General features: G+C 35.3%; 1 protein-coding gene across 2 annotated transcripts in view; it reads left to right on the top strand.

Moving 5' to 3' along the window:
* Nucleotides 1–27,093, top strand: part of LOC106882507 (charged multivesicular body protein 3) — a 69,220-nt gene that overhangs the window by 34,048 nt on the left and 8,079 nt on the right. For both annotated transcript variants that reach the window (XM_052974467.1, XM_052974468.1), the window contains one exon: nt 4,743–4,922. In XM_052974467.1, the coding sequence (XP_052830427.1) occupies nt 4,743–4,922 (180 nt within the window). The remainder of the gene's footprint in view (nt 1–4,742; nt 4,923–27,093) is intronic.

The following is a 27,093-nucleotide window of genomic DNA, read 5'->3' on the forward strand; positions in this document are numbered from 1 at the left end:
CGTATAAATTATGATTAAACCAGATGAAATATGTCACAGGGAATAACACACTTAACACCGGCAGAAATTTATTGTTTACAAAAGAGCACTGACTGTATTCAGCTGAATAGATGTCAGTGATTGGTTGAAATTACAGAAATACGACAACTTTAACATGAAATAACTTGCGATGTACAATTTTTTGTTAAGAAGGCTAAGAGAAAAAGTTGTTTCGTATGACACATTCCACCAGTGTCCCAAGTTTGAAAGTGTTTCGTTAAGAAAACAAGTGTTGGTCGTCAAATCACAAAGATCCCCAGTTTTTTTTCCCAATTCCACTAAGTAAGTAACCCTTATACCAAGATAGTTATTTGTGTTGTACATGTTAAATAATAGATGGAACACACTATCTAAACTTCTTACCTGTAACTATTGTCCTGAGATGCATTACCTGATTCACACAATGGTGATTATACTAATTAAATAATATCAGTACCACCTATATAACATTCCAAATTGTTAACCATTAGACTACTTCCTACTGCTGGTTTTCTTTGATATCTGATTTGGTATTTCCTCTAACTCAGTGCTAGATGTAGTTTATTATATAATCCCCTTTTTCTTTGAACTCCTTAATGATTTACTACCAGGTTTTTCCTCTCCAAGTAAACATGTCCTAAAACTACTAGTGGTCTCCACTAACCCTTATAACATAATCATATCTAAAACAACACCCTACACCGTTTCATTTTACCAGATAAATCAATTATGCATAACACTACAATTCCTTAAAAGTTAGAACTTAACATTTGATTGCCTTCATACCTTCCCCTAACATTCAACCTATATCCACAGAATGCCTCTAAATTCTGTGTATCTCTACCCTCCTCTTTTTGCTCTTTAGCCTTAGCTAGCAAATCCTAAACCTCAATCCTATGCCTAATTGGCTTTATTTATGCATTTATTCTTCCTCACTTTTACTTTTTGCTTTCTTTATTCTTTATCCTTACTATATCTTCGGTCCTCTCCCAGCTACCCACTTCTTTAAGCCTACTATAATAAAATATCACCTACACCCCACTCTAGCCTACTAAAGAACCAGTTTAGCAGACTCCAATCTCACCCGGGTCACTGACCTTAAATATCATATTACACATTTTCACAAACTATATTCTTAACCTAACCCCACCCCCTAATGCCCACAACAGCCAACCTTGTTGGTCATTCTCCCATTTCATAGTTAGCCTCGACAGACTTCAGCCACATCCCTGCTATATTCTTAAGATATTCTTTTGTAAAATTACGTTTCATCTGAAGATTATGGTTTTTTGTAATAGAGTAATGTTCTCATTCTTCTATTTAAAAATGCATAAGAAACAGCTGTAATGAGCTGACATCTATCCATTGTTTCTTATTATTCATTTGATTTTATATATATATATATATATATATATATACACACACACACGCACACACAACGGGCTTCTTTTAGTTTTTGTCTACCAAATCCACTCACAAGGCTTTGATTGACTCAAGGCTATAGTAGAAGACACTTGCCCAAGGTGCTACACAGTGGGACTGAACCCAGAACCATGTGGTTGGGAAGCAAGCTTCTTGTCTATATTTCACTTCTCACTTTTTCAAAGCCACTTATATTTGTTTATGACCTGAAAAATACTTTTCCCTACATCAGTTTGAAGCTTTTTCAATAAGTATACATTATGGATCTAGTTCAAAACGGGGGCACCAGTTTTCATTTATGTTTTATGTAGTGTTTTTGGTACCGAAAGACTTTCAAACTTCGTATACTTATCTACTTTGTGTTATAGAACAGAAAAAATTTTCATGTAAAAAATTGTCTTATTTCGATAATTTCAACCAATCACTGACAAGTATTCAGCTGTTTACACTTACTCCTTTGGCAGTTTAAGCAGTGTAAAGCGTATTTAATCTCCATTTATAATTTCGTTAACATCTACCTGAACTGTATGTGTACAACATTTGCTTTTTTCATTTTCTTTCACGCGTGTTTATTTCGTTAACATCTGCTTGAACTGTATGAAAGGTTTATTAGCTACTGCCTAACCCTAACCCTAACCCTACTGCCAATATGCTTCAGCCATTTTTTGACAAGGAAATAATAATTTTATCACTGCCAGAATCGTTTGAGAATCATTTGTTTACGTAGTCAGCACTTACTGTATTCGACTGAATGGACGTCAGTCATTGGTTGAAATTACAGAAATACGACAACTTTAACATGAAATAACTTGCGATGTATGTTTTTTTGTTAAGAAGACTAAGAGAAAAAGATGTTTTATATGACACATTCTACCAGTGTCCCAAGTTTCAAAGTGTTTCGTTAAGAAAATACTGGTGCCCCCGTTTTGAACTAGATCCTACATTATTTCTTTTAAATATTTAGTTTTTTGATTTTACATTTTTATTTGTCAAATCACTATGGTAGTAAACATGCAACCTAATGACATTTTTATTTACTTATGGCTTTATTTTTTGAGTAACGAGAACATTACTAGAGGTATGGATTTCTCTATTAGGTACCATCATACCACAAAGATGTTGGTTACATCTCCAGCAATGGTTACATCCTTTTCTTGATTATATGATATATTATTAAATTTAAATATATGTTCTTTTAGTGATGCTTTTATGCCAGCACAGCTGCATGTGCCGTCATCTTTCTTATTTGATCGTAGTTTTAATAATAATGTTGTACTCCCATTATGTAAATGACGTAAACATTGCAATTAAGACCACTCACTAAGATGGCACCCAGGAAACAGAAAAAACCATACTGTGGAATAGATCCAACAAAGCAAATACTATCCATAACATTAAACACCCCATTCAACACCCCAATAAAAGGCTACTGGTATTTTAACTGTGGCCAGAAATTATAGATGATAAGACAAACTTTTACTCACTTAATATATGAAATCTATTGCCAGTAAGCACCAGATCTTCCAGAGCTCTACAATGTCAACAAGTGCAAATATTAACAAACCTAGTAAGGATCATAAGAAACATATCTCCTATGCATCTACCACATACAATTCTTCAGATACAGCCAACAAGATTGACTCAGAGTATATAAAGGAGGCAGAAAAAGTTTGAAACCATCATAGTAATAATGCTAATAGAATGTGCCCCATGTACCATGACAAATTCTGGAACAGACTTGAAAGGAAAAGAAGAAAACGGGACAAGAAAATCTGGTATAACAAAAAAATACAAGGTGTGATGTTCATCAATGCTATACCCAAAGGTTAATTAGCCTGAAAATTTAAAAAACAGCACTGTATGACACAAAACTTTACAATCAAAGTTGTAGAAAATCAGGTAGATCCAACAAATCATTGCTGTATAAAAAAGCATTTAAGAAAACATTTTGCACTAATGACTGCAAAGTATGTGCAACAGACCTAAAAATAAACTGCAAAATTAGAGACATTGTGTCCCATACAAAATGCATGAAATGACAATGTAGAAATAGCACCGCAACTTACATAGGAGTAACATCATGTAGCCTATGTGAAAGAATTTCAGCACATTGGAGAGAGAGTACAATGAGAGTAAACAAGCATTCAAAATAAAGAAGCTATACAAATACAGGAGGCAGGCCCTCACCCACACAAATAGAATATGAAGAATGACTGGGTTAACAACACAAGACCAAAATAATACAATAATAAAGTTTAAATAAGTCCCAAGAACAATAATGTCCACCTGACATGCAAACAGGTGATGCTTGCAAATAAAAATAAAGTCTTAAGTAAGCAAAAATATCATCTGTTCACATGCTTTCTACCATGGAGGTTTAACAACAGCAAAAACATCAGTTATAAAATGAAAACTATGCATTCAAAAAAATATATATATACCTGTTGAAAAACTACAGATTGGTGTTGCAAAAAATTTTGTGGAACATTGACAAACATGAACTGCTTTGGAAAACAAAGAGAAATGAAATATAAGCAAAATGCAACTAGTTTATAGGCTTTATCAGTTATGACTTTACCCAATATAACAATAAGGCAAACAGATTCTGTCAATTTGTAGATGTAGCACACACACATAAAAAGGGACTTGAAAGATGTAAGTTCACAAATGTACATCTTGAGATATTGAGGATGTGTGAAATGAAAACTTCAACAACCCCACGTATAATTGGAGACTATGACTGCCTTTTATTCCTCTCAAGTTAGTAAAATAAGTGCTAGGTGTATACTGAAATCAATTTGTAGTGATGTAAAATGAAAAAATCATTCAGTAGCAATTGTTATTACTGCTACTACTATCATTGTTTGGAGCAGTGGGTTGGCAAACCATTAGGACATTGCTGATCTGGCATTTTTAAGCTCTGAGATCAAAGCTTGCTGAGGTCAACTTTGCCTTGCATTCTTTTAAGATCGATAAAGAACCAGTCGAGTGTTGTGGTTGGTATAATTGACTGGCCCTCTCCCTTCAAATTTCTGGCCTTGTGTGTATATTAGAAACATTATTCCCATTCTTTAGTGTAGTGGATTGGCAAATTTATTAGTGTTAGATAAAACGTTTTGCATTACTTGTTCTGGTTCTTTACATTTAGAGCTCAAATCTTGCTAGTTGATAAAATGAACTAGTAGTCAAGTACTAATTCAATCTAATCAACTTAATATTTTTGGCCTTGTGCCTATGTTAGAAATAATTATTATTACTGTTATTCTGACTTTCATTAACATTACTTTTCAATTTTTTAACAGCTATCAAAAGAGAAGAAGAAAAAACTAAACGCTCTCTAAAAGAATCTGCCAAGAAAGGTGAAAAGGATGCTTGTGTGATTCTTGCTAAGGAGCTGGTCCATTCTAAAAAGGCAGTTTGCAAGTTGTATGCTGCTAAAGCTCACTTAAATTCAGTTCAGTTAAACATGAAGCAACAACTAGGTAAGAGAGTGAACTTTTGCTTTAATAATAAGAAATTATCAAAAGACCATAGTTAACTTACTTTTGTAAGAAAATATATTGTTCCAATCATTTTGATGTAGTTCAAACAGTAATTGTATTTTTCTTCACATGCCATATCAATCTGATTCTCTTATCTTTTATCTGTTTTAGTCATTGGACTGTAACCATGCTGGGGTACTGCTTTGAAGGATTTAATTCATCAAATTGCCCCCACTATTTATTTTTTTAAAGTTTAGTATTTATGCTATTGGTCTCTTTTGTAAAGCCACTAAGTTATGCAATGTAAACAAACCAACACCAATTGTCAGGTAACAGGGAGAGGAGGGAGCAAGCACAAGCACAGCATTTAGTATCAACCTCTACATATATTCATGACTGATACTCTACTATCCAAAAGTTAAGATCACCTACAAAAGTTAATTTCAGTGTCATCAATTTAGATAATTTTTTGGTATAAAAATATGGAATAACATATTGCATAAAGTTTGGGGTTTATTCAATATGGAATAACACTATTTATACATATTTTATATTTTATACATATTTTATATTTCTTGACAGCAAGCCTATTTGGCAATGTTGTCAAAATCATTTTAGCATCCACTTTTTGGCAACATTGCAATACATTTTGATTATTTACACTCCTCATGTGCTGTGGATGAGATAACATCACTTAATGACTGCATTAAATGTATTATTGTTTCTTTCAGGTTCAATTATTTAAAATAAGTTAAATTAATGAAATTCCTAAAAATCAACCTGAATATAGGCAAACTCAGTTATTTATCACCTGAAAAGAGACAAGACATTGTCACATACATAGTGAAGGCTATAGTTTTCGAGATGTAGCCAAGAAAGTTAAAGTTTACTACACTGCCATCCACTCCACCATTGTAAGGTATAATGACAGGTAAAAATAACAACAGAGCTCAGTTAGATCGTCCAAAAGTGACTTCTTAATCACAGGATAAGTTCATTGGAGTCACCAGTCTTTGAAATAGGTGCCTGACAGCAAATGAAATTGCTGCACAAGTAAGTGAAGTTGGCGAAGCTAATGTGTCTCCTACAACCATGTGGAGAAGAGTCATTGCTGCCAGTCTAAATGGCCATTGTGCTGCCAGAAGACCACTGCTTTAACCTGTGAATAAAGGTAAGCGACTCATATGCGCCAGAAAATACCAAACTTAGACCATTGATCAACGGGAAAGAGTCCTCTGAACTGATGACTTAAAGATTGAAATCTTCAGATCCTAGCATAGAGTTTATGTGAGACAAGGAATTGGTGAATGGATGGTGGGGAAGTGTGATGAACTGGGTGTGTTTTGCAGGCAATAGTGTTGAGGGTACTCATTGGGTAACAGCAATATTGAATCAAAATGGGTATCACTCTATCCTCCAGCATCATGCTATTCCATCTGGGATGAGGCTGATTGGTGATAATTTCATGTTCATTCAAGATAACACTCTTAAACATACTTATAAGCTATGCAGAAATTATTTAGAGAAGAAAATGGATGAAAAAATAGTTGACTATAATAGAATGGCCAGCCCAATTCCCTGATTACAATCCCATTGAAAGTGTGGGGGATGAATTGGATTGCAGAGTCAAAAGTCAACAACCAAGTAGTGCAGAAACCTTTGGACACTCTTACAAGAAGAGTGGCGAACATTTGCTTTCATTGGTCAAAAGAATGCCCAGAGTATGCTCAGCAATGATCAAGGCTAAGGGCTGATATTTCGATAAATCTAAGATTCAGAGTTTTTCTCTGATTTTTCAGAGCTTTGTTTACTTACTGAGTTAATTATGTCATCTAATGAATGTAACTGTACATTAATAAAATATTCCACCAGAACCTCTAGTTATTTCCATTTTGTAGATGTTTTTTCAAAATAAGTTTAGGTGATCTTAAACTTTGGGATAGTAGTATAAACCCCCAAAATATCTTTGATCCCTTTGTCACCACTAACACGATAGTGATTGTCCAGATTGAGCTAAATATATAATTGTTTATACGTAGGAAGTAAAATTATTCAATGAATTGAGTATTATTTATATTTTATTGATTATTTCATGTAGTTTTTGTGGTGGAGAGAAAAAAGATCAGAACTTCTCAATTGTTACTAATCACTGCTTCACTCCCTGCAAGTGGGTTTTTTGAAATCCTGTATTTGTGGAAGGAAAGGGCAGTAGGAATTAATATATCAAGAAATTGTGTAATCTTCTGGTTGAAGGCACCCAAAATCCAGATAGTATATCAAACTATGCAACGTGTTAAGTTTACCTCCTCACCAGTAGAATAAAAGTTACATAGAGGATTTTATCATGGTACTAAAGAGATCTTTCTTGATTTAAGCTTCTTCAACCCTGGACTAGTGAATATGTCTGGCATTTTGCCACCATCTCCATCCTGCAGTCTCCCACTCTTGCTCTCTCTTTCTCCTGCACTTCCCTCAGGTTGGGCAACTGTGTATTTTCATTGCAGTAGCACATCTGTTTCTGTCTTCATTCCTGATCTTTCTCTCTCCATCTGGGCAACTTTATTATTCTTCTACCGCAAGACACCTGTATCTGTCTCACTATAATCTTTTCATCATCACCTCCTCCAATGCCTCCTCCCTTCTTAAAAGTTTTTGTCTTGCAAGTATTTGGTGACCCTGTTAGTGCAGGTACCACTTCAAAGCACCCAGTCCACACTGTAAAGTGGTTGTTGTTTGGAAGGGCATCCAGCTGTAAAAACCTTACCAAAACTGTCCTTGCTTGTGCTTGTGCCACATAAAAAGCACTAAATCCAGCCTGCTGTAAAAATCCTGTCAAAACAATCACAGAAGTCTGGTGCAGGCTTCAGCCTAGTCAGCTCTTGTGGTACTGTCCCACCAATGCTAGCATGGAACATGGACGTTAATTGATGATGATGATGTAAAATTCAAGAAATCAAAATTTTGCCAGAATCTTTTACAATCCATATCAATATATTAATTAGATGTATATGTTTCTTTATATTTAATGACTTTAGTACATTTCCATGCACAAAATTTGACCAATTTCTCACATTGTTCTGACATAATTTTATTCCATCCTTCCTGAAGTTTTTCTCACAAAATTGTAACATTCACAGGTCAGTGCTCTCTGATTTTATCGACAAGTATCCTTCATAAGTTTCCAATGGGATTAAGGTCAGGGCTTTGAGCTGGCCAATGCATCACAGTAAGGTTTTCAGCTTCAAACACCTCCTTAACTATTTTAGCACTGTGACATGGGGCATTATCCTGCATAAAGATTGGCTGAGTTGGAGATGACTTCGTAGCTGGCACATGTTGCAGAATGATGTTTTTGTATATGGCTGCATTCACATTATCATGGATGTGGATCAAAGGCCCAAGACCTGCTGTGGAAATCATTCCCCACACTATTAAACACCCACCTCCAAACTTCACTGATTTTTCATGCATTTAGGGAGCAATCTTTCACTTTTACATTTCACATATTGACCACCATTGGAGCCAACCAAATCAAGCTTACTTTCATCACTGAAGAACACATGCAACCAGTTGTCATCTGTCCAAAATATGTGCTCATTGGCAAAGATTAACCTCGCTTTTCAGTTCTTCCTACTGATGAGAGGTTTAGTGGCAGGGGAATGGGCATGAAGTTCAACTTCCTTCAAACAACAAGTCACATTCTTCTGAGACACATTCATTCTGTAGTCACAATTTACTTGGCAAGAAATTCCTGCAGCAGTATCGAAACAGTCTCTTAATGACAGCCTCTGAATCACACAGTCTTGCTGAACACTTGTTTTCCATGGTCTCCCTTGTTTTTCTAATGACACAAACAAGCTTGTTTCTTCATAAAGCTTGAGTATTCTTGAAACAGCACTCTTTGATCTGTTAATGTCTCTAGTGATAGCAGAAATTGCCATTCCTTCTTTTTCCAGTATGACCACTTGCTCCCTGAGGGTTTCATCAACTTTATGTCAGCTTTCCATGGTTGTTAATTTACTACCATTCAATATAAATTTTCACACTGTTAGGTCAACTTAGTTTTCATTGATTGGAGTGTTGCCAGATTTTTACTTTTTGAATTTTACACCATATGTTCTCTAATTTTGTCCGTCTTGTATTTCTCAAATAAACATTTTTTCTATTATAAAATATTTAGTTATTAATCATTTTCTATGAAAATGAAGTAGAAATGTAAATATCTTTAAATTTTATTTTCATTCTATAATTTTGGCCACTGCTGTACACACACACACGTACGCACACACACACACACACACACACACTTTGATTGGATGTGCTCATTATATGATATTTATTCCATAGAAATTTTGGCTCTGATTGTTAATCACATTAAACACTCATTATTGCATATCCACACAGTGTCCTGTACAGTTTGAGGTGGGTTTCAATGTAATATAAGAGCACATCAATAATAAGAAAGTAGTAACTCATAATGCCACTTGTTACTATTTCAAATCCATGGTCAGACTTATTAGGAGGATGATTTCCACACACCAACACTCATTTAACAATGTCAAACACCAGCTGTCTACATCCCTAGTTGAACACATATTCAATCTGAAGGCAAAGGAAGTCAAATGTAAAACCGACTGGTCTGTTATCAATGTGGCTTCTCTACTAACCTCCTAGACATTAGTGCAGACCTTGCCTACATGAGGTCATCACCATAATCACAGCTGATGGCCTTTCCCTAATCAATAAGCATAATGAGCTGGTAAACATTGCCTGAGGTGCCTACATAACATCTACTCAAGGTAGTCCATACCTTTGTATTGGTATCCTTCCCCTCACTCTCCTCCTCCCATCCCAACTATGTACTCAGTAAACCTTTATTGCATGTTAAATGAACTTTTTGTCATTTATTGTTGTGCCATAATGTAGAACCCACTCTGGGTGCATTAGGGTGCTTGTTATTGTAATCATTTTTATCACTATTGTTATTTCTTTATTATTATTATTATTATTATTATTACTTGCATAAGGTGGCAAGCTGGCAGAATTGTTAGCACACTCAGCAAAATGCTTAGCAGTATTTTGTGTCTTTACGTTCGGAGTTCAAATTCCACCAAGGTCAACTTTGCTTTTCATCCTTTCAGGGTCAATGAAATAAGTACCAGATGAGGGGTTACTTTAATCAACTAGTCCCCTCTCCCAAATTTCAGGTTTTGTGCCTACAGTAGAAAGGATTATTATTAGTAGTAGCATAAGGTGGCGAGCTGGCAGAATCATTAGCACGCCAGGCAAAATGATTAGTGGCATTTTGTCCAGCTTTATATTCTGAGTTCAAATTGCGCCAAGGCTGACCTTACCTCTCATCCTTTCGGAGTCTAAAAATAAGTACCAGCATGTATCAGACTGATTGGCCACAGCTGGACAGATTGTGCCTCATCTTCTCCCATGTGATGTCCTTCGTTAGTGTTAACAACAGTGGACAAGCTAATAAAAAAAACATAATAGATGTGTCTACATGTCTGAGCCTGTTTGGGTATGTCACTGTGTGTAAACAGGTGTGGGTGTGAGCATATTAATATGTATCTGTACGTATGTACATGTGTATGTGGGTATGTGACTTGATGTCTTTCAATAAAGATGTCACAAACCCTAGCAGTATTTGTTTATTACACCCAGAATACCAGCCACCTGATTTGTTATCTATATGCTTACCTGTCTCCCCTCTTGTAAGGCTACATTAATTGTGACCTATTTCCACAAACTTTGGTCAGTGGTTCACCCTCATTCTTACTGACACCAGTCTACATTTGTGCGGTCATTATCCTATCCTTCCATTCTTATCCCCTCTCTAACCTTGTCCCATTTGGGTATTTAAATTTAATTACTACATATTTGACTTGTATTTCTAGCTTCATTTCTAGCTTCTCTGTCTGAAGACATGTTTGCTTATGCATGCTGCCTTTATGAGGTGCATCTGCAGATAGCATCTATATTGTAACATCATGTGTTACCAAATGCTGAAATATATGTAACAGATGAAATAAGGAATCCCAAGTTCAAGCCTATGTTCTTCATATTTCTCTCATTATATATGTATTAAGGCAGCAAGCTGGCAGAATCATTTGCATGCCAGGTGAAATGCCTAGCAGTATTTCATTCATCTTTATGTTCTGAGTTCAAATTCCACCGAGGTCAACTTTGCCTTTCATCCTTTTGGGGTCAATAAATTAAGAACCAGTGATACACTGGGGTCAACGTGATCAACTAGTCCCTTCCCCCAAAATTTCAGGCCTTGTGCCTTTTACTAAAGGATTATGTATGTATGTACATACATATATATAATAATCACTAATGATGATGATGATATATCATCATCATCATTGTTTAATGTCCACCTTCCATGCTGGCATAGGTTGGATGGTTTGACAGGAGTCAGCTAGACAGAAGACTGCACCAGACTTCTGTGTATGTTTCAGCATGGTTTTTATGGTTGGATGCTCTTCCTAACACCACCCACCCTGCAGAGTGAACTGAGTGTTTTTTTACGTGGCACCAGCACAAGTGAGGTTTGTCTTGGCATGCTTTTTTACAGCTGGATGCCCTTCTAAATGCCAACCACTTTACAGTGTGGACTGAATGCTTTTCCAAATGCAGATAACATCACTGCATTGTTGATAGAACAGCAGTAGGCTCTTGTGAGGTTGCAAGCATCTGAGCAGCTCTCTCTTGGATAGTAGAAGTCTGGAAAACGTCTAGAAAAGGTGGCCCAAACCAAACAATTGCCTATTCAACCATCAAGTTGGTCAGCAACCTGCAACTGACAGCTGTTCACATTAAGAGGAAGCACACAGAAAAAACACTTAGAAAACATGCAAGCAAGAAATACAGGTTAAGCATGAGAACATGAAATGTTAGAACACTTTTTGATCACAAAGGGTCAAGTAACCCCGAACAATGAACCGGCATAATAACAAAGTTGACTTAATACATTATTGACATTGCTGCACTCTCAGACACCCAGTTCAGCAATGAAGATCAATTGACAGAAGCAGGTGCTGGAAGGATAAGCCAAAGGGTGAAAAACGAGAAGGGCATGTTGGTATTCTTACAGAGTTAATCTCCCCCCCCCCCACACACACACACACATACACATGAAAGCCAAAGTAAGATGACTGAATGATTATGTATATCAGATTTGGAGGAAGAGAGGGTGTTATCCATGTCATGTAAGCATGTAGCATTGCCATCAACATGTAGATATCTCTTCAAGTCACATAGCAATGGAGTAGTGGCAACATGTGCACGCTTAACAAGCTGGAAGCACATAGTCACAAATCTTCATGTAGAGAGCTCAAGGCCTAACTAACATCACTGCATTGTTGATAGAACAGCAGCAGGTTCCTACAAGGTTGCAAGCATCTGAGCAGCTCTCTCTAGGGTAGTACTGCTCAATCAGAAGTCTGAGAAAGGAAAACCTTTAACCTGGATATTAGAGTTGTAGGTTTCTCATTAGTTCTCCCAAAATATATTCCTTTTCTCCAATTTTTGACAAGGCTTTTTACATCTACTGGGCAGTTGATCTCTATAACATTAGTCATCATCATTTAGCATGTTTTCTATGCCGGCATGGGTTAGATGGTTTGACTGGAACTAATAAACTGGCTCCAGTCTGCACCAAAAGTCTGTCACTTATCATCACCTCCATGAGACTCAACATCTGAAGATCATATTTCACCACCTCGTCCCATGTCTTCCTGGGTCTACCTTTTCCACAGGTTCCTTCTACAGTTTGAGATCAGTACTTCTTTATGCAGCTGTCTTCGTCTATATGCATCACATGGCCATACCAGGTCAGTCTTCTCTCTTACACTCAACATCTGATGCTTCTTATACCCAATTTTTCTCTTAAGGCACTCACGCTCTATTGTATGTGCATACTGACATTGCACATCTAGCAGAGCATACTAGCTTCCTTTCTTTCAAGCTTTCGCATGTCCTCTGAAGATACAGCCTATGTTTCACTGCCATGTAACATGGCTTTTCCCACACAGGCATCATACAATCTGCTTTTCATTCTGAGGGAGAGACCCTTTATTACCAACAAAGGCAGCAGCTCTCTGAACTCTGCCCAGTCCATTCATATTCTAGTATCTACATTCTCAGAGCATCCTTCTCCACTGTTGATTTGGTCATCTAGGTAATGGAAGCTATCTACTACTTCTAAATATTTCTCGGGCATTTGACAAAATCTATTCTTTGTACATTCCAAGTGTTTATTGTACTTATACATCTGCCACACACAAAAACTACTTTCTCTGTTAGCCTTCCTTTGATACTGCTGCACTTCTTATGTGCCCATAGCTAGCACTGGGTACACCTTATGGAGTTTCTACCTACACCATTTCTACACATCAAGCAGGGCCATCTCCCTGAAGGGGTTTGTGTTTTGTCTACCTTCCTACTTATTAGGACTTAGACTTTGATCTTTGCTAAATTAACTATAATACCCTTTGATTCCAGACCTTGCTTCCATGCCTGAATTTTTTTCTCTAGTTCTGGTAGTAATTTAGCTATAAGAACAAGGTCATCAGCATAGAGGAGCTCGCAAGGGTAGCTCATCTTAAATTCCTGTTAAGGCCTGGAGGACTATGATGAACAAGAGGAGACTGAAAACCAGTCCCTGGTGAACTCCTACATGTACGTTGAATTCATTGCTGAACTTGTTGCCAACTTTCACCTTACTGACAGTATCCCTGTAAATGGCTTCTATAGCTCTCATCAACCACTCATCTATTCCTAGCTTTTGCTTTGACTACCAGATAAGGGAGTGGGAGACCCTGTTAAAGGCTTTCTCCGTGTTAACAAAAGCCAAGTACAGAGATTTATTTTTGGCTAAGTATTTCTACTGCTGCCTTACCAGTAATATAGTGTTAGTAGTGCTTCTCCCCATCACAAAACCAAACTGCATCTTATCTACAATAACTCTCTTCCTAATTAGTTGAGCTATAACCCTCTCTATAACTTTTATTACTTGGTCCAGCAATTTGATACCTCTGTAATTATTTCTAAGGCATCACTTTTACCTTTGTAGCAGTTGACTATAATGCTCCTATACAAGTTGCTGGGTGTTACCCCCTCAAGGACAACCTGATTAACTATACAGGTGACAAGGCCATATTCCACTCTGCCAAATATTTTGAGCATCTCAATGGTGAATCCTAATGGGCCCGGGGCTTTCCCTGCCTTCATATCATGAATTTTTCTCCCTATCCTATTCAACAATAATTGGCCTATTTTACTTATATTAGACTGTAGTTTTATTGGAATATTCCACCAGTATTCTTTATTTTTAAAGATCTAGATACTTTCTGATTCTGGTGTTCCTTTGCTGTGACTATCAGAACAATCCTTTCTGTGTTCGGCATTGCAGATGGTTTTAGTGACTGTCATGTCTCATGGGAAGGTTGTATCTTGAGACATTTTTGGACAGCTGCTGATTATGTGGTGATTTCTTTCACACTAGTATGGAATATATGACATGTTTTTATCACAATGTGGGTATCTAAAAGCACCCTTATCTCTCTTATTGATCAGCTATTTAGTAGCTCTCCCCTTTTCTTGAAAATCAAATGTGTAGCCTTCAAGATGAGTTGTTTAGTGCAGGTCCAGGAGAGGCTCCTCCTGTCAGTACTGTTGGTATTTTCCAGTTTGTGGGATTTGTACCCATGCGTAACTTTATGCTGGTATAATGAGTATTTCTCTTCCAAGTCTCTGTTTAAGTAGATCAGTCCAGCTGCTATTGGTTTACATGGAACAGCTGTACACTCAGGTTCCTGTTCAAGAGTTCTTATCCCAACCTCGTGATGTTATTTCCTTCACTGTTGACTATGCACTTAATGTACTAATTTCTCTCTCTCCTGTTCTGTAGGTGTTGCCTTAGTGACACTCTACATCTTTCAAAGGTTGTCTAAACTGATGATAAGTCATTTCCTCTATCCCTCCATTTAACATAAATCCTGTCAGTATCATTGTTACTATCTTCCTAGTCTTGATATCTAAGTAGCAGATTTCTTCAAGTGTTTGGTATTCCAGATATTGCACTGGCATTGCAAAAGAATTGTGGAATTTGATATTGAACATCGAAAACTCTGACTTCTATATCTTCCAAAGTTTGCTGAAGTATTCTTTTGTCACTGTAGCTTTATTCACAACACAACATAGTAATATTCTTGTTGATTCCATTGTATTTGTAATATTCATCACTAGTGATAGGGAAGATAGACAAACCTAGCTGAGAATATTTCCTTGTTTAACTACCAAATTTATCCTGACCTATGTGTGATCAGTTCTGTCTCTTTAAGGTCATAAAAATAAAAACAGTATAGGTAACATTAATTTTTCTTTCATCTGTAGGTTTTATCATGTAGCATTTGTATTTCCATAATGTAAAGCATTACAGATGAGCTATCACTCAGAAATATCCCTGTTGATAGCCTAATTATGACTATAGTGGTGGCTTCAGTTTGTATCAATAGCTCTGTGGACCATATTGTTGTCAGTCTCTTTGATATGGACTATAGTAATTAGAATATTAGCAAGGTATAGTGTGACTCAGTTATCCATGAATAAGGAATGTACCCAAATGCCCTCTTATAGTCTAACTATACAGTCGGCCAGTTATGGCAGAGCTGTTTTGCTTCCTTAAATACGGCATTGTTGATGAAGAGCTGTTCAGATCAGCTCCATACTCCTTTCTTTTCTTATGAATGCTCATTTGTCACTACAGTGTGTGTTCCACAATGATACTGGAGGAATGCATTCTAACAACCTGTGATCTATGTTGTTCGCAGCTATTATCTAATGTTATTATCCAATTTCATACTCATTTCTTTAATGACCCAATGTAGGTGTTATGCAAACTAAAGAACAATCAATATGAAATCTGTCCAAAACATAACTGATTTTTTTTTAACAGTACACTAACCAGTCAGCACAGCATGCTTACAACTACTGCGCTCTGTATAGGTGACTTTGACCTTCACTCTAATAATAACCACATCAATTCATTAAATACAATGCAAGAATGAAGGTATCTTTAGTGTACTTGTTAGTTTGTTGCAAGTTAAACAATGGAGAATGTAGAAGAGCAATGCATTTGTGTGAAATCTGCTTAAAATTGTGAAAAAGTTTTACAGAAACTTTTCTAATCCTAGGATTTAAATGTATCAGGCTGAGTAAAAAATAATCAACGTTTTGAAACATGAAATTTATCACAATATATTTCAACAATGCAGAAACTTTATTCATCAAAGTAAGTACCATTACAAGCAATACATTTTTGCCGAGTTACAAGTTTGTTTATTCCATTAACATAAAAATCTGGAGTTTCTGGAGCTGATGAAATCGTTGAACGCACTTTTAGCATTGGTTTGATTTTTGAACTTCTCTCACAGGAAACAATCAAGGTACTTGGAAAAGTGGTATTCAGTAGGAGAAAGGTCTGGGGAATAAGCTGGGTGGGGAAGAACTTTGTAGCCAAGTTCTCTCAACTTCTGGAGCTTCATTAGTGAAATGTGTGGTCAAGCATTGTCATGAAGAATGATTGGCCCTCTTCTGTTGACCAGTCTAGGATGGAGGAGTATCAGTTTTTCATTCATTTTGGCAATTTCATGACAATATGTTTCTGCAGTAATGGTTTTTCTGGGTTTTAAGAAGTTATAATGGATGAGTCCAGCAAGTCACCACCAAACAGTCACCATAACCTTCTTTTAAAAGAGCTCAGGTTTAGGGGAAGGTTTTCAGTGCTTCATTTTGGTCCAACTACTGTAAAGAACATTTTTTTATTATTGTACAGAATCCACTTTTCATTATAAGTTACAATACGGTTGAGAAATGGACCAGTTTGGTTACAGAAAAGAAACAACAAGCAAATTTCATATCTGTGCATTTTCTGATTTTCATTTAAATTGTGTGGTACCCATTTGCCAAGCTTTTTTGATTTTCCAATCACATGCAAATGGTTACAGGCAGTTTTCTGGCTAACTTGAAGTTCTTTTGCCAGTTCTCAAGCAGTTTTATGTAGATCTTTCTCAATGATGGTCTTTAATTGACCATCATCAATGACAGATGGGCATCCACTACGCTCATGATCTTCAAGGCTCAGGTCTCCACTGCAAAATTGTTTAAACCATTTTCACGCTGACTACTCACTGGTCATTTCCTTACCAAACATTTCATTGATATCACGAGCAGTTTCAGCTCCTTTATATCCGTTTTTGAAGTTGAATAGCAAAATTGCTCAAATATTGTGCTTTCACAGTTCCATTTCAGATGATTGTAGCAATGGTGAAAAAAATATTCATGTTAATTTATTGATGCATTTATTGATGTCTGTATTATCAGATAATTTCTAAAAAGTGTTTAAAAAAATTCAAAAATCTGTGAAAATCCAGTACAAATTCTTCATGGTTCAAAATGTTGCTTACAACCTGATAATTTCTACTGCACTTTTTCTTAGAGAGCATCCAAAAAGAAACATTTTGATATGTAATTTGTGAAATTTGGATGAATATTTTAGGAAATGTGACAATTTGAATGATCAGCAAATCAGTTGAAATCTTGCCTAATTGGCCTAAATGAATAATTAACCATATGTGTGATGTTATATCTTTGAAACTGAGGTGATAATCATCAAATTACACAAATTAATAGTGACCATGGTATAGCAGTTGCTTATTATTTTTCAGGTCCTTGGGAAGAAAACTTTTTGGGGGCAATTTTTAAAAATATTCATGTAAAACCTATTTTGTTACACGTTACAAACAGTCAATTTCACAGTATCTTCAGACCTAGCTAGATCCAAAAGTACAAGCCACAGCAACTTGAGTTTTGGCACATTTGTAGTAGGTATAGAACTAAATAAATCCTGAGATTTTGGGACATGACACCATTGCAATAAAATTTCAACGAACTATTGAAAATGGCTGTAAATGTTGGAGTTTTAGATCAGGATGCCCACATAAGCTTCCCCATTTTAACGGGGATTTTCTCCCTTTTATTTTTTAAGAATCATTACACGACTCAGAGTATGGAAGTTTGACCCAGTTTTGTAGAGATCTAAACTACCGAAATTCAGTAAAATTGTGCTATAGCTGCAGTATTATATATTTTGTGTCGCATATTTATAAAATTCTCGAAAATACTTTATTTTCTCGAAAATGTCAATTTTTTTAAAAGTTGCAATGTTTTCTTTAAATCTCTAAGGTATTTCACCTGTTTTCCTATACTTAACCTTTAAAGAAGATATTTTATTCTTTATCTTTGCTTCAGTTTGATACGTGGATATATCATCGTGTGGAGGATATATTGTTGGAACAATTCCCATGCCCTGCGTGGTGCAATATTTCCAGCACTGTTGACTTGAATGGCTCATGAATTCCACGGCTATCATTATACAACGTTGATTGTCCCTTTCTTTTCTTTGCCATCAAGGATGAAATAATGGTTCGAATTTCTGTTTCCAATGTTTAAATTCCACCAACATTTTACCTGGACCTCGTTTCATAGCTTCGTTTTCATTACCCAAATTAAAAATATCAATAATTTCTTGTTTAAATGGATCCACATACTTTCGACCATACTTATCATTGTGCTTTCTTGTTCTTGCCCATTCTGTTTCAAATCCACAACACTCATTATTATGCTGGATCGCTTCATGAATGGGATCAAACATCTTAAGTTCTTCAACATTTGAACTAGTATTAATCACCTGAAATTGATGCTGTTCATATATATCTTTAGCATAAACAATAGCTTGATTGATTAAATCTTGTTATCTTAAAGCTCCCTTGCAATTATGGATTTCCATTTTGTAGGCAGTTGCAAATTCCCTACAACATAAATTACACTGAAGAGGATTTTCATCGTCTGATTCCATATCCAAATCATTAATATTTGATGCTACAGCAAGTCCAATATGATGCTCAACACCATAAACAATACATTTTGTTAAGCTGCCTCTACCTTTCTCTACAATACCAATATCTTCAACAGTGTCTGTATCAAATATTTAATTTTCATTGGAAACACAATCTTCTTCATTGGATTCGCTTCAACAATTTCCTTCGTTTACGTCATTCGTAGTGCCATTGATAAGGTTGCATGTTGCTGTCAATGGTAAGTTTGAATTTTCATAAACTATAGCGGAATTTCTTGTCGAATCAAACTGTACTTCCATATGATTACCTATGTTTTGAAATTTTCCTATTATCTCCAAGTTTTCCTGTTCAAACTGTTCAACAGCAGGCTCATTAATACCAACCAATTCTGCTCCTGTATTACTTACACTGCCATTAGCATTTAAAGCATCAACTAATTCAACAAGAGTTATAACATCTGAACCCATATTACAATGCATATACACATACCTCATAGCTGTAGCAAAATGAGCGTCGATACTGCCTTTACCATCTTGTACACCAGTACAAAATTTAAGGTTGAATTTATCTGCAATTTTATATAATGTAAACAATAAGTTTCCCTTCTTATAACATCTTGTGTTGTCAGATTGTACATAAAGATTTCAAATGTATGGATATTTGGTCAATATTTATCTACATACTGCATCAAAATAGGACATAACAGCCACATAGTCTTGCTTACTATCCCCGGTAGAAATGTGATCAAAGTAAGTAATACGATAATCCTTTATATTTTCAGTATTACACCATTCTTCATCGGTGTATCTTGTATACATCATGGTTCCATGCCACAATGACCCTTTCTTACCATAAAAATCTGTAGTTTTTTCCCTATAGTATATAGTGTCGAATTTCATTTTGAAATCCATAACAACCATAGCATCTTCTAAACGTAAATTGAACATTATTTCATCAATCCTATTGTGTTAATTAAGTACTCTCACACAATGACCAAATAAAAGATATAATTTTTCCATAGCATCAATAGAATTTCATGTTCTGGGCTCACATTCCATTTAATGTATTGTATTATATGCTTGGGGAAGCAACAAACACTACATTGTTTCATTTCCGCTCCAGAGATAGATAAAGAAAACTCTTTATCCGTGACATTACATGTAGAAATCTGTCCCTCATAGGTTTTCTTAATGTAAGCTTCTAAACCATTAACAATAGCATTCAAAGATTCTGATTCGGCACTGGTAGCAACAACAGTCTTCAAACATGCAAAATTATCATACTCTCTTTTACTCTTTTACTTGTTTCAGTCATTTGACTGCAGCCATGCTGGAACACCGCCTTTAGTCGAGCTAATCAACCCCAGGACTTAGTCTATCAGTCTCTTTTGCCGAACCGCTAAGTTACGGGGACGTAAACACACCACCATCGGTTGTCAAGCGATGGTGGGGGGACAGACACAGACACACAAACACACATACATATAAATATACATATATACGACGGGTTTCTTTCAGTTTCTGTCCACCAAATCCACTGACAAGGCTTTGGTCGGCCCGAGGCTATAGTAGAAGACACTTGCCCAAGGTGCCACGCAGTGAGACTGAACCCGGAACCATGTGGTTGGTAAGCAAGCTACTTACCACACAGCCACTCCTGCACCTATACATTAATATTCCTGACACATAATCGACTACTTGTTTAATTATTTGATCCTTGGTAGTAACATTTTCACTATCTTATGGAATGATGTAGAGCCTAATTGTTTATTTTGAGCTATGGTTTCTTTGTAATCACATAGCATTATAGTTGTATTCTTTTTTCCTAATCAGCTTGGGGAGATGTATTTCTTCGCCATTAATCGTAAATGTTTTGGTACCCCATGAGATTAGGTATACATTAGCATCCGACAAAACAAACTCCACTGCAGCTTCCATTTGATCGTGATCATATCATATAATTGATCTATTGGAAGGTGTAAGCTGCTTTCCACTTACCATATGTTTATACTTTCGTCTTTATGAAGCTACTTTCTTGATACCAATTCCAAAACAATCTTTCAAAACACTTGAAACTAAGGATACCACTAATGGAGCTGTAACAGCATCAGCTTGTACAACATTTCTCTGCAATGCATCTCGTACTTTAATGATATTTTCTGCTAACTTGCCTTCATTGACGACACCGTCTCCTTTGTTTTTAACAACATCTTTCATAAGGCCTTCAGCATCATGCGGTCTAATGATAGAGCATACTTTTTTCATTATGGTACTGGTTAGTTTCATTAGTCGTTTTTTAGCTGCTTCGTCAAAGTCTTCCATTCGGGTACTTTCACATTTAGCTTTTCCCGCTAATGATGATACTGATTTTAAACCAAATGCTTCATACAATGCCCCCACTGTTGAAACAATTTGTGATGGATCGCTAACTTCTGGTTCAGAATCCTCTTGTTCCATATACACATATGTTTTCTTGTATTCATATTTGTTTTACATGTTCCAACACATTCTCTTTGTACTACATGTGTTTACATTTTCTTTGCGTTCATTATCTCCACGACATGTACATCCACATCTGTAACATCCTTGACAACTAATACATCTACCTTTTTTGCAAGTACATGATAATTCTTACATAACTGCCAATTGGGTGAGGTAAATCAAAATCTGGACTACCTGTGTGGTTTTTTTGATATATTAATTTTAACCAATCAAATTGCCCCATTTATTATTCAGTTAGCGACAATTCAGTATTTTAAAGTTCTACAAAAAATCAATACTCTGACCCACGAAGTGACTCTTAAAATCATAGTCTTGGAAATAATGGGGTAAGCTTTTTATGAAAAAACTTTTGGAAAATTTATGATTTTTTTTCTACACACCCTTTCCCTTTCTCCCTTTCAGACTGATTTTGGCCAGTTTTTTTTTTTTTGCTCTAAACACTTAAAAATGATGGGAAAAACCTTCTCAGTAGAAAAAGACAAAGAATGCGAAAATATTTTCAAATGAAATTTAAGGGAGATTTAGCTATTGTTTCTAACACATTCCATGACCACCTGATACTTTTCTCAGAATTGTATGTAGACCTAGATTAAAAGACAAACAAGTTGTGAAAACTAATTCCTTACTTTAAGCATTAAAAACATAAAGACATTAAAAACATTTGTAACTTACAGCAAACTCATTAGTAGGCGAGTGAGAGAGAGAAAAGAAACCCAAAACAAATATGTAAGCATCACCAACTGTATATAAAATTGGAAGAAAAAAAGACATCACATCTAACTCTAATAGTCTACAAAGTTATAACCATTACACAATATCATTATTGGCAAAATTTGACTAATATTTCTCAGAGAAAAACAAAATTTACATGTACAAGCATATCCACAAAGCTTACCTAGCAACACATTGTTAAAACAGCAAGAGGGAATAAACAACATTCTCAATACAATGAATTCATGCTAAGTTTGGGCTCAGTTTAGTGCATTTTTTTTTTTTTTTTAATATATGTTTACTTAGTAATTAGTTTGTCCATTTCTTGAAATTCTGGCTCAAAATCAATATTTGAAGCTTTGGATTTATGTTCCACTTGACCTCTTGCCAGGGACAAATGCATCAGTTTGACTGACTTTGCCCTTTTCTGCCATATCGTGGCCAGATTTAACAATGACCATATTGAAATAGAGAGGAACTTTTTTTTTCTTATGATATAAAAGTCTTCAAGAAAATATGTTCTTTTCTAAGTGAAAATTAACAATGTCTTTTAACATTCGATTTTTATATCAAAATAAAGCAAAAGCATTCCTCTTCATGACTATGATTTTCAACATAGCTCTAGTTATAGCGCTCCAGTGCATTGAACTAGAATGAGGGTTACCGTTCAGCAGTCCAAAAAAAAAAAAAAAGGGACAAACTTTGTAAATGCATGGAAATACCAGGGTAATTGAGGGACCTGGCATGATATGTAACTGTATGAGAAGAAAGTTCACATTCAGAACTTTCAAATGATATATAAGTTTCCATGAAAAAAATTTATTTTGTCTTGAAAAGGATGAAGCAAAAAGTGTGTTTTTTTGTGTGTGTTCCAGCTGTCTTTGTCTCCATTGTATGGTGCTCTATACTGATATTATAACAAGCCTAAGGAGAGTTGTTTATGCCACGAGTGGGACCAGCATTTTATACAAACATCCACTGAAGACAACTCCAAATCTAGACAACTTACCATGATGACAGGCAATTATCACATTGTGAAAGTGCATGTTGTAGTCTGTGCAACTCATCACCTGATTGTCTGTGAAGTTTCTAAAGAAATTGGCATAAGTGGATGCTTATATAGCATGATTTTTAAAAGGAAAATTGAAAATGTATCATGTTGCCAAACATTTGTGCTATATGTGGTGAAAGAAGAAAGAACAAAAAAAACTGAGTCACATTTAGGAGCTGGTTGATCATTTGAGTGCTGAGAAAACCTTTCTGAATAGTGTCATAACAGGTTAAGAAAGGAGTGGATATAGCTACAATATTGAAACAAAAATTTGTTAAAGTAGGTTGGGTCATCAACACTGTCACCAAAAAAAAAAAAGCATGTCAGTCATACAAATATGAAGGTGATGTTCATCATCCTTTTGTAGATAAGAAGGGTATTGCTCCTCATTAGTTTGTTCCACATAGTCAGCCAATCAATAAAAAGTTTTACTTGCATGTCATGAAACATTTGAGAGAGGCAGTGCAAAGGAAAACATCTAAGGCATGAACAAATAAAACCTAGATACACCATGAAAACATGCCTGTTCATGTGCCACTCCTTATTCATAACATTTTGGAAAGCACAAGCTGACTTTTTTTGTTCCCCATGCACTCTACTTTCTAGCTTTGGTACTTGCAGACATTTTTTTGTTCTCAAAGCTGAAATCCACCTTCAAAGGTTGTCTATTTTGGAAGGTAGGAGTGATAGAAGAAAATTCCATGAGAAATTTGCAGTATTCCTGAAAATGTGTTCCAAAACTGGAAAAATGTTGGGAGCAGTGTAACAACAGTGGAGGGAATAAATCTGATTAAACTGTAAGTTGTAAATAATTCAATAAATTTGTTTTTTTTCTTTTTTGAAAAGTTTGGTTATACGATATAATATATAACATTTAATTACAAGAGTCATAACTTCCACATCTCCCTGAAATGTAAAAACTTAAAACTACATGGGCAGCAAGCAGTTTTTCTAATGCAGTTTTACTACTCATTTATTCATTCTGTCTCATTAATATCAGCATTAGTATTCCTCAGTTTTGGTGAGGTACTACTATTATTATGGGTTCTATTTATACTATTCTCATTTTCACTGTCATAGCATTCACATGCTTCAGGTTGTGTATTTCTAATTTGATCAGAATGAACCGATGTTTCAGATTTATTCTGGTGCTGTTTACAGTTTGTAACACAAATTTTGCACATTTTTGGTGTAGAAACATTATTCTTCTTATACTACACTTATACCTTCATGGTGTATGACAGTCACTGATGTTCCTTCAATGCAGGACTTTGTAATATATGTATAATAATATGGTAACTATGTAACAGTTGAAGCAAAAAGCTGTATATATCACATGTTAGTAATTCCATCTACTTATGGATGACATGGAAATATCTTATAAAGAATGTTGTTCTTTAAAAGATCTTATAAAACAACGCTGTTCTTTAACCAAGAACAAAAATCATCATTATGAAGTTCCTGAGCACCAAAACCTATGGTATATCTGTTTTTGAAAGAAAATTACATGCATAACCTGTTTCCATAAGTAACAGGAATAATCTTTATTCTCCTTGAAAATAAGTTAACTGTTATCTGCAACTGTCCAATGGATTATTAGCAATATTTATATGTATTTGAGTCCATGGTTGTTACTCTTTGGATTGCAATTTTTTTTATTTCAGCACATTTATAACATCTATAGATGTACTCCTCTTCAACATGTAAATAACCAGACAACATTGCTTCAAGTCTGAGACAACTGCATATATTAGTACTTTCACTATAGACATCATCATGACTACTTTTTATTATTCGTTTTCTGAATATTTCAAATGCACCAATGAGATTACAATTACAAAATAAACCACATTATACATTAATCTATAATTGACTTGCTTTAAAGGTCTCTCTGTATTGGAACAGTTACTCCAGATATTTTTTTAATTCTAGAAATAATTTCACTCAATAGAGGATGGTATAATGTTTTTCAATCTAAGCTATCAAGATATAATGCATCAGTGAATAAAGTGATTACTAATAAAAAATTTTTATCATGAAATATAGTCACAAGTTCAAAATGAGAAATTAAGTTTCACTTAATATATGAAATACCAAAGTTAAATGCTGTCAGCCGTATGACACACCTCAGTATTCTTGAAGATGTGACTATTGGAAGTTTGTTGCATGAATCAATTCAAGTGGAGGATTATTAGATCTGACCAAGAACTTTACAAGTAAAAAAGTATAAATGCAGTTTGTAATCTAGATAATTGCTAAAGCTTCCCTTTTGATGTTGAATAATTAGAGATTCAGAAGTGGCTAATTTTCTTGATAACTACAATACTGGGTGTTGTTTTGTGATAAAATGCCTAACATCAGCAGTGTGCTCAACAAGATTCTCTACTAAGGCACTTTTTAAAATTATCAAATACTGTTTGAAGATTGTCCTACCACACTCAGCATCTTTTTTCATTTTTTTTTTTTTTTTCCATAAATTTGCAGACAGTTTGGTCATTCTTGAGTATTTTAACAAGAAACAAACATAAAAATTAAACATTCTTAAAAAGAACGTAACTCCTTGTAAATGAGGGTTTAACGTATAAAATCTTCTGGACTAAGCATTGATCTACAGAAATACTTACCTTTGAAATAAAATATCCTCCAGAAGATATCTTGTTATTAGCACATGCATTTTCCAAATTTATAGTCATTCCCGTTTCTTTCAAGTGACCCAACACAATATTGACTTTAATTCAGATCGTATCAGATTGTTGTGCATATCCTGATAAACATCTTATTCTTTATATACTTTTGCTATGTTGCATGCAGTTTTAATGCTATATCCACCACAGTAAACCAGTAATTGTGTTAGTTGTGGGGATATTCTTAAAATTATCTTCAGTTTAAACTTGGTGGTATGCACCCTTAAAATTTAATATTAGATCCATATGAACATGTGGCTATTTTAACTAACCTAAAGTTCTGTTATTCTTCACTACTGCATGGCGCTAATGCAGCTATTTTTATTCTGACCAGGCAGTCGACTAGCACAACTCAGTCACTGATGTTGACTGTTATTTAGATAAAGCTATGGCTTTGAATCTGTCCGGAGTTATCTCTCTTCCGTATTTCCCATTCAGGAAGGATAAAGAGCCAGAAATGTGCTAGATATGATGTTCTTACACCTTTTACCATGAGAAAGAATTTTTTCTTCACAGTAACTGCAGTGAATTTACCTTTAGAAGTTAAAATATGTCACAAGCATATTTTTAACTAATCTAAAGTGCATTTATTCTTCGTTACAGCTTAGTACTGATGCTTCTATAATAAATAGTGTTAGCTGCAGTTCTTGAATAATGAAATGATCAGTTAATTTCCAGATGTCATTGTTCTGCAGATATTATTGCATGCTTTTTGAGTGCATGCACATAAATGGGTTTCTTTAAGGTGGCTACTAGTTCAATGTAACACTGTGGGCTATCAGTTGAATAAAACTTCTGAACATAAATCATGTACAACTATGACTCTCTCTGAGTAAGCACCATTTAATACAACAGACTGTGAGGAAACTGATGTGCCTTTATTTTGGTATATTTGTTTAAATGAAATTAGAAAGATAACCACCAGGTTTGATCCACAGATCCATAGTTCTGGTTAAGACATTTATCCAGTTAGTTTAAGACTATAAGAATTGGATGAGATATGACGGCTCAGCCATCTCTCCCCAGTTCTTATATTAATCATTAAAATCCAGAAATACAACAACACAAAGGATAACGGTAACAACAGATCAATAATTTATTCTAGGTTGGTGTAGAGCCGTTTCGTTCCTGGGTGAACAGGCATGCCGCTAGAATACCAAGGAAGCTTCGACCACATGTCAGTATCGAGTTGAGAGAGCACTGGAAGATATGTGTTGTCATGACCGCTGCTAGATAGAGAAGAGGACGAACGCTATTGCTCTCTCTCCACCTGTTGCATTGCGCATGCAT

Source organism: Octopus bimaculoides, chromosome 18 (assembly GCF_001194135.2).
Source record: "Octopus bimaculoides isolate UCB-OBI-ISO-001 chromosome 18, ASM119413v2, whole genome shotgun sequence".
Classification (NCBI taxonomy): Eukaryota; Metazoa; Mollusca; class Cephalopoda; order Octopoda; family Octopodidae; genus Octopus; species Octopus bimaculoides.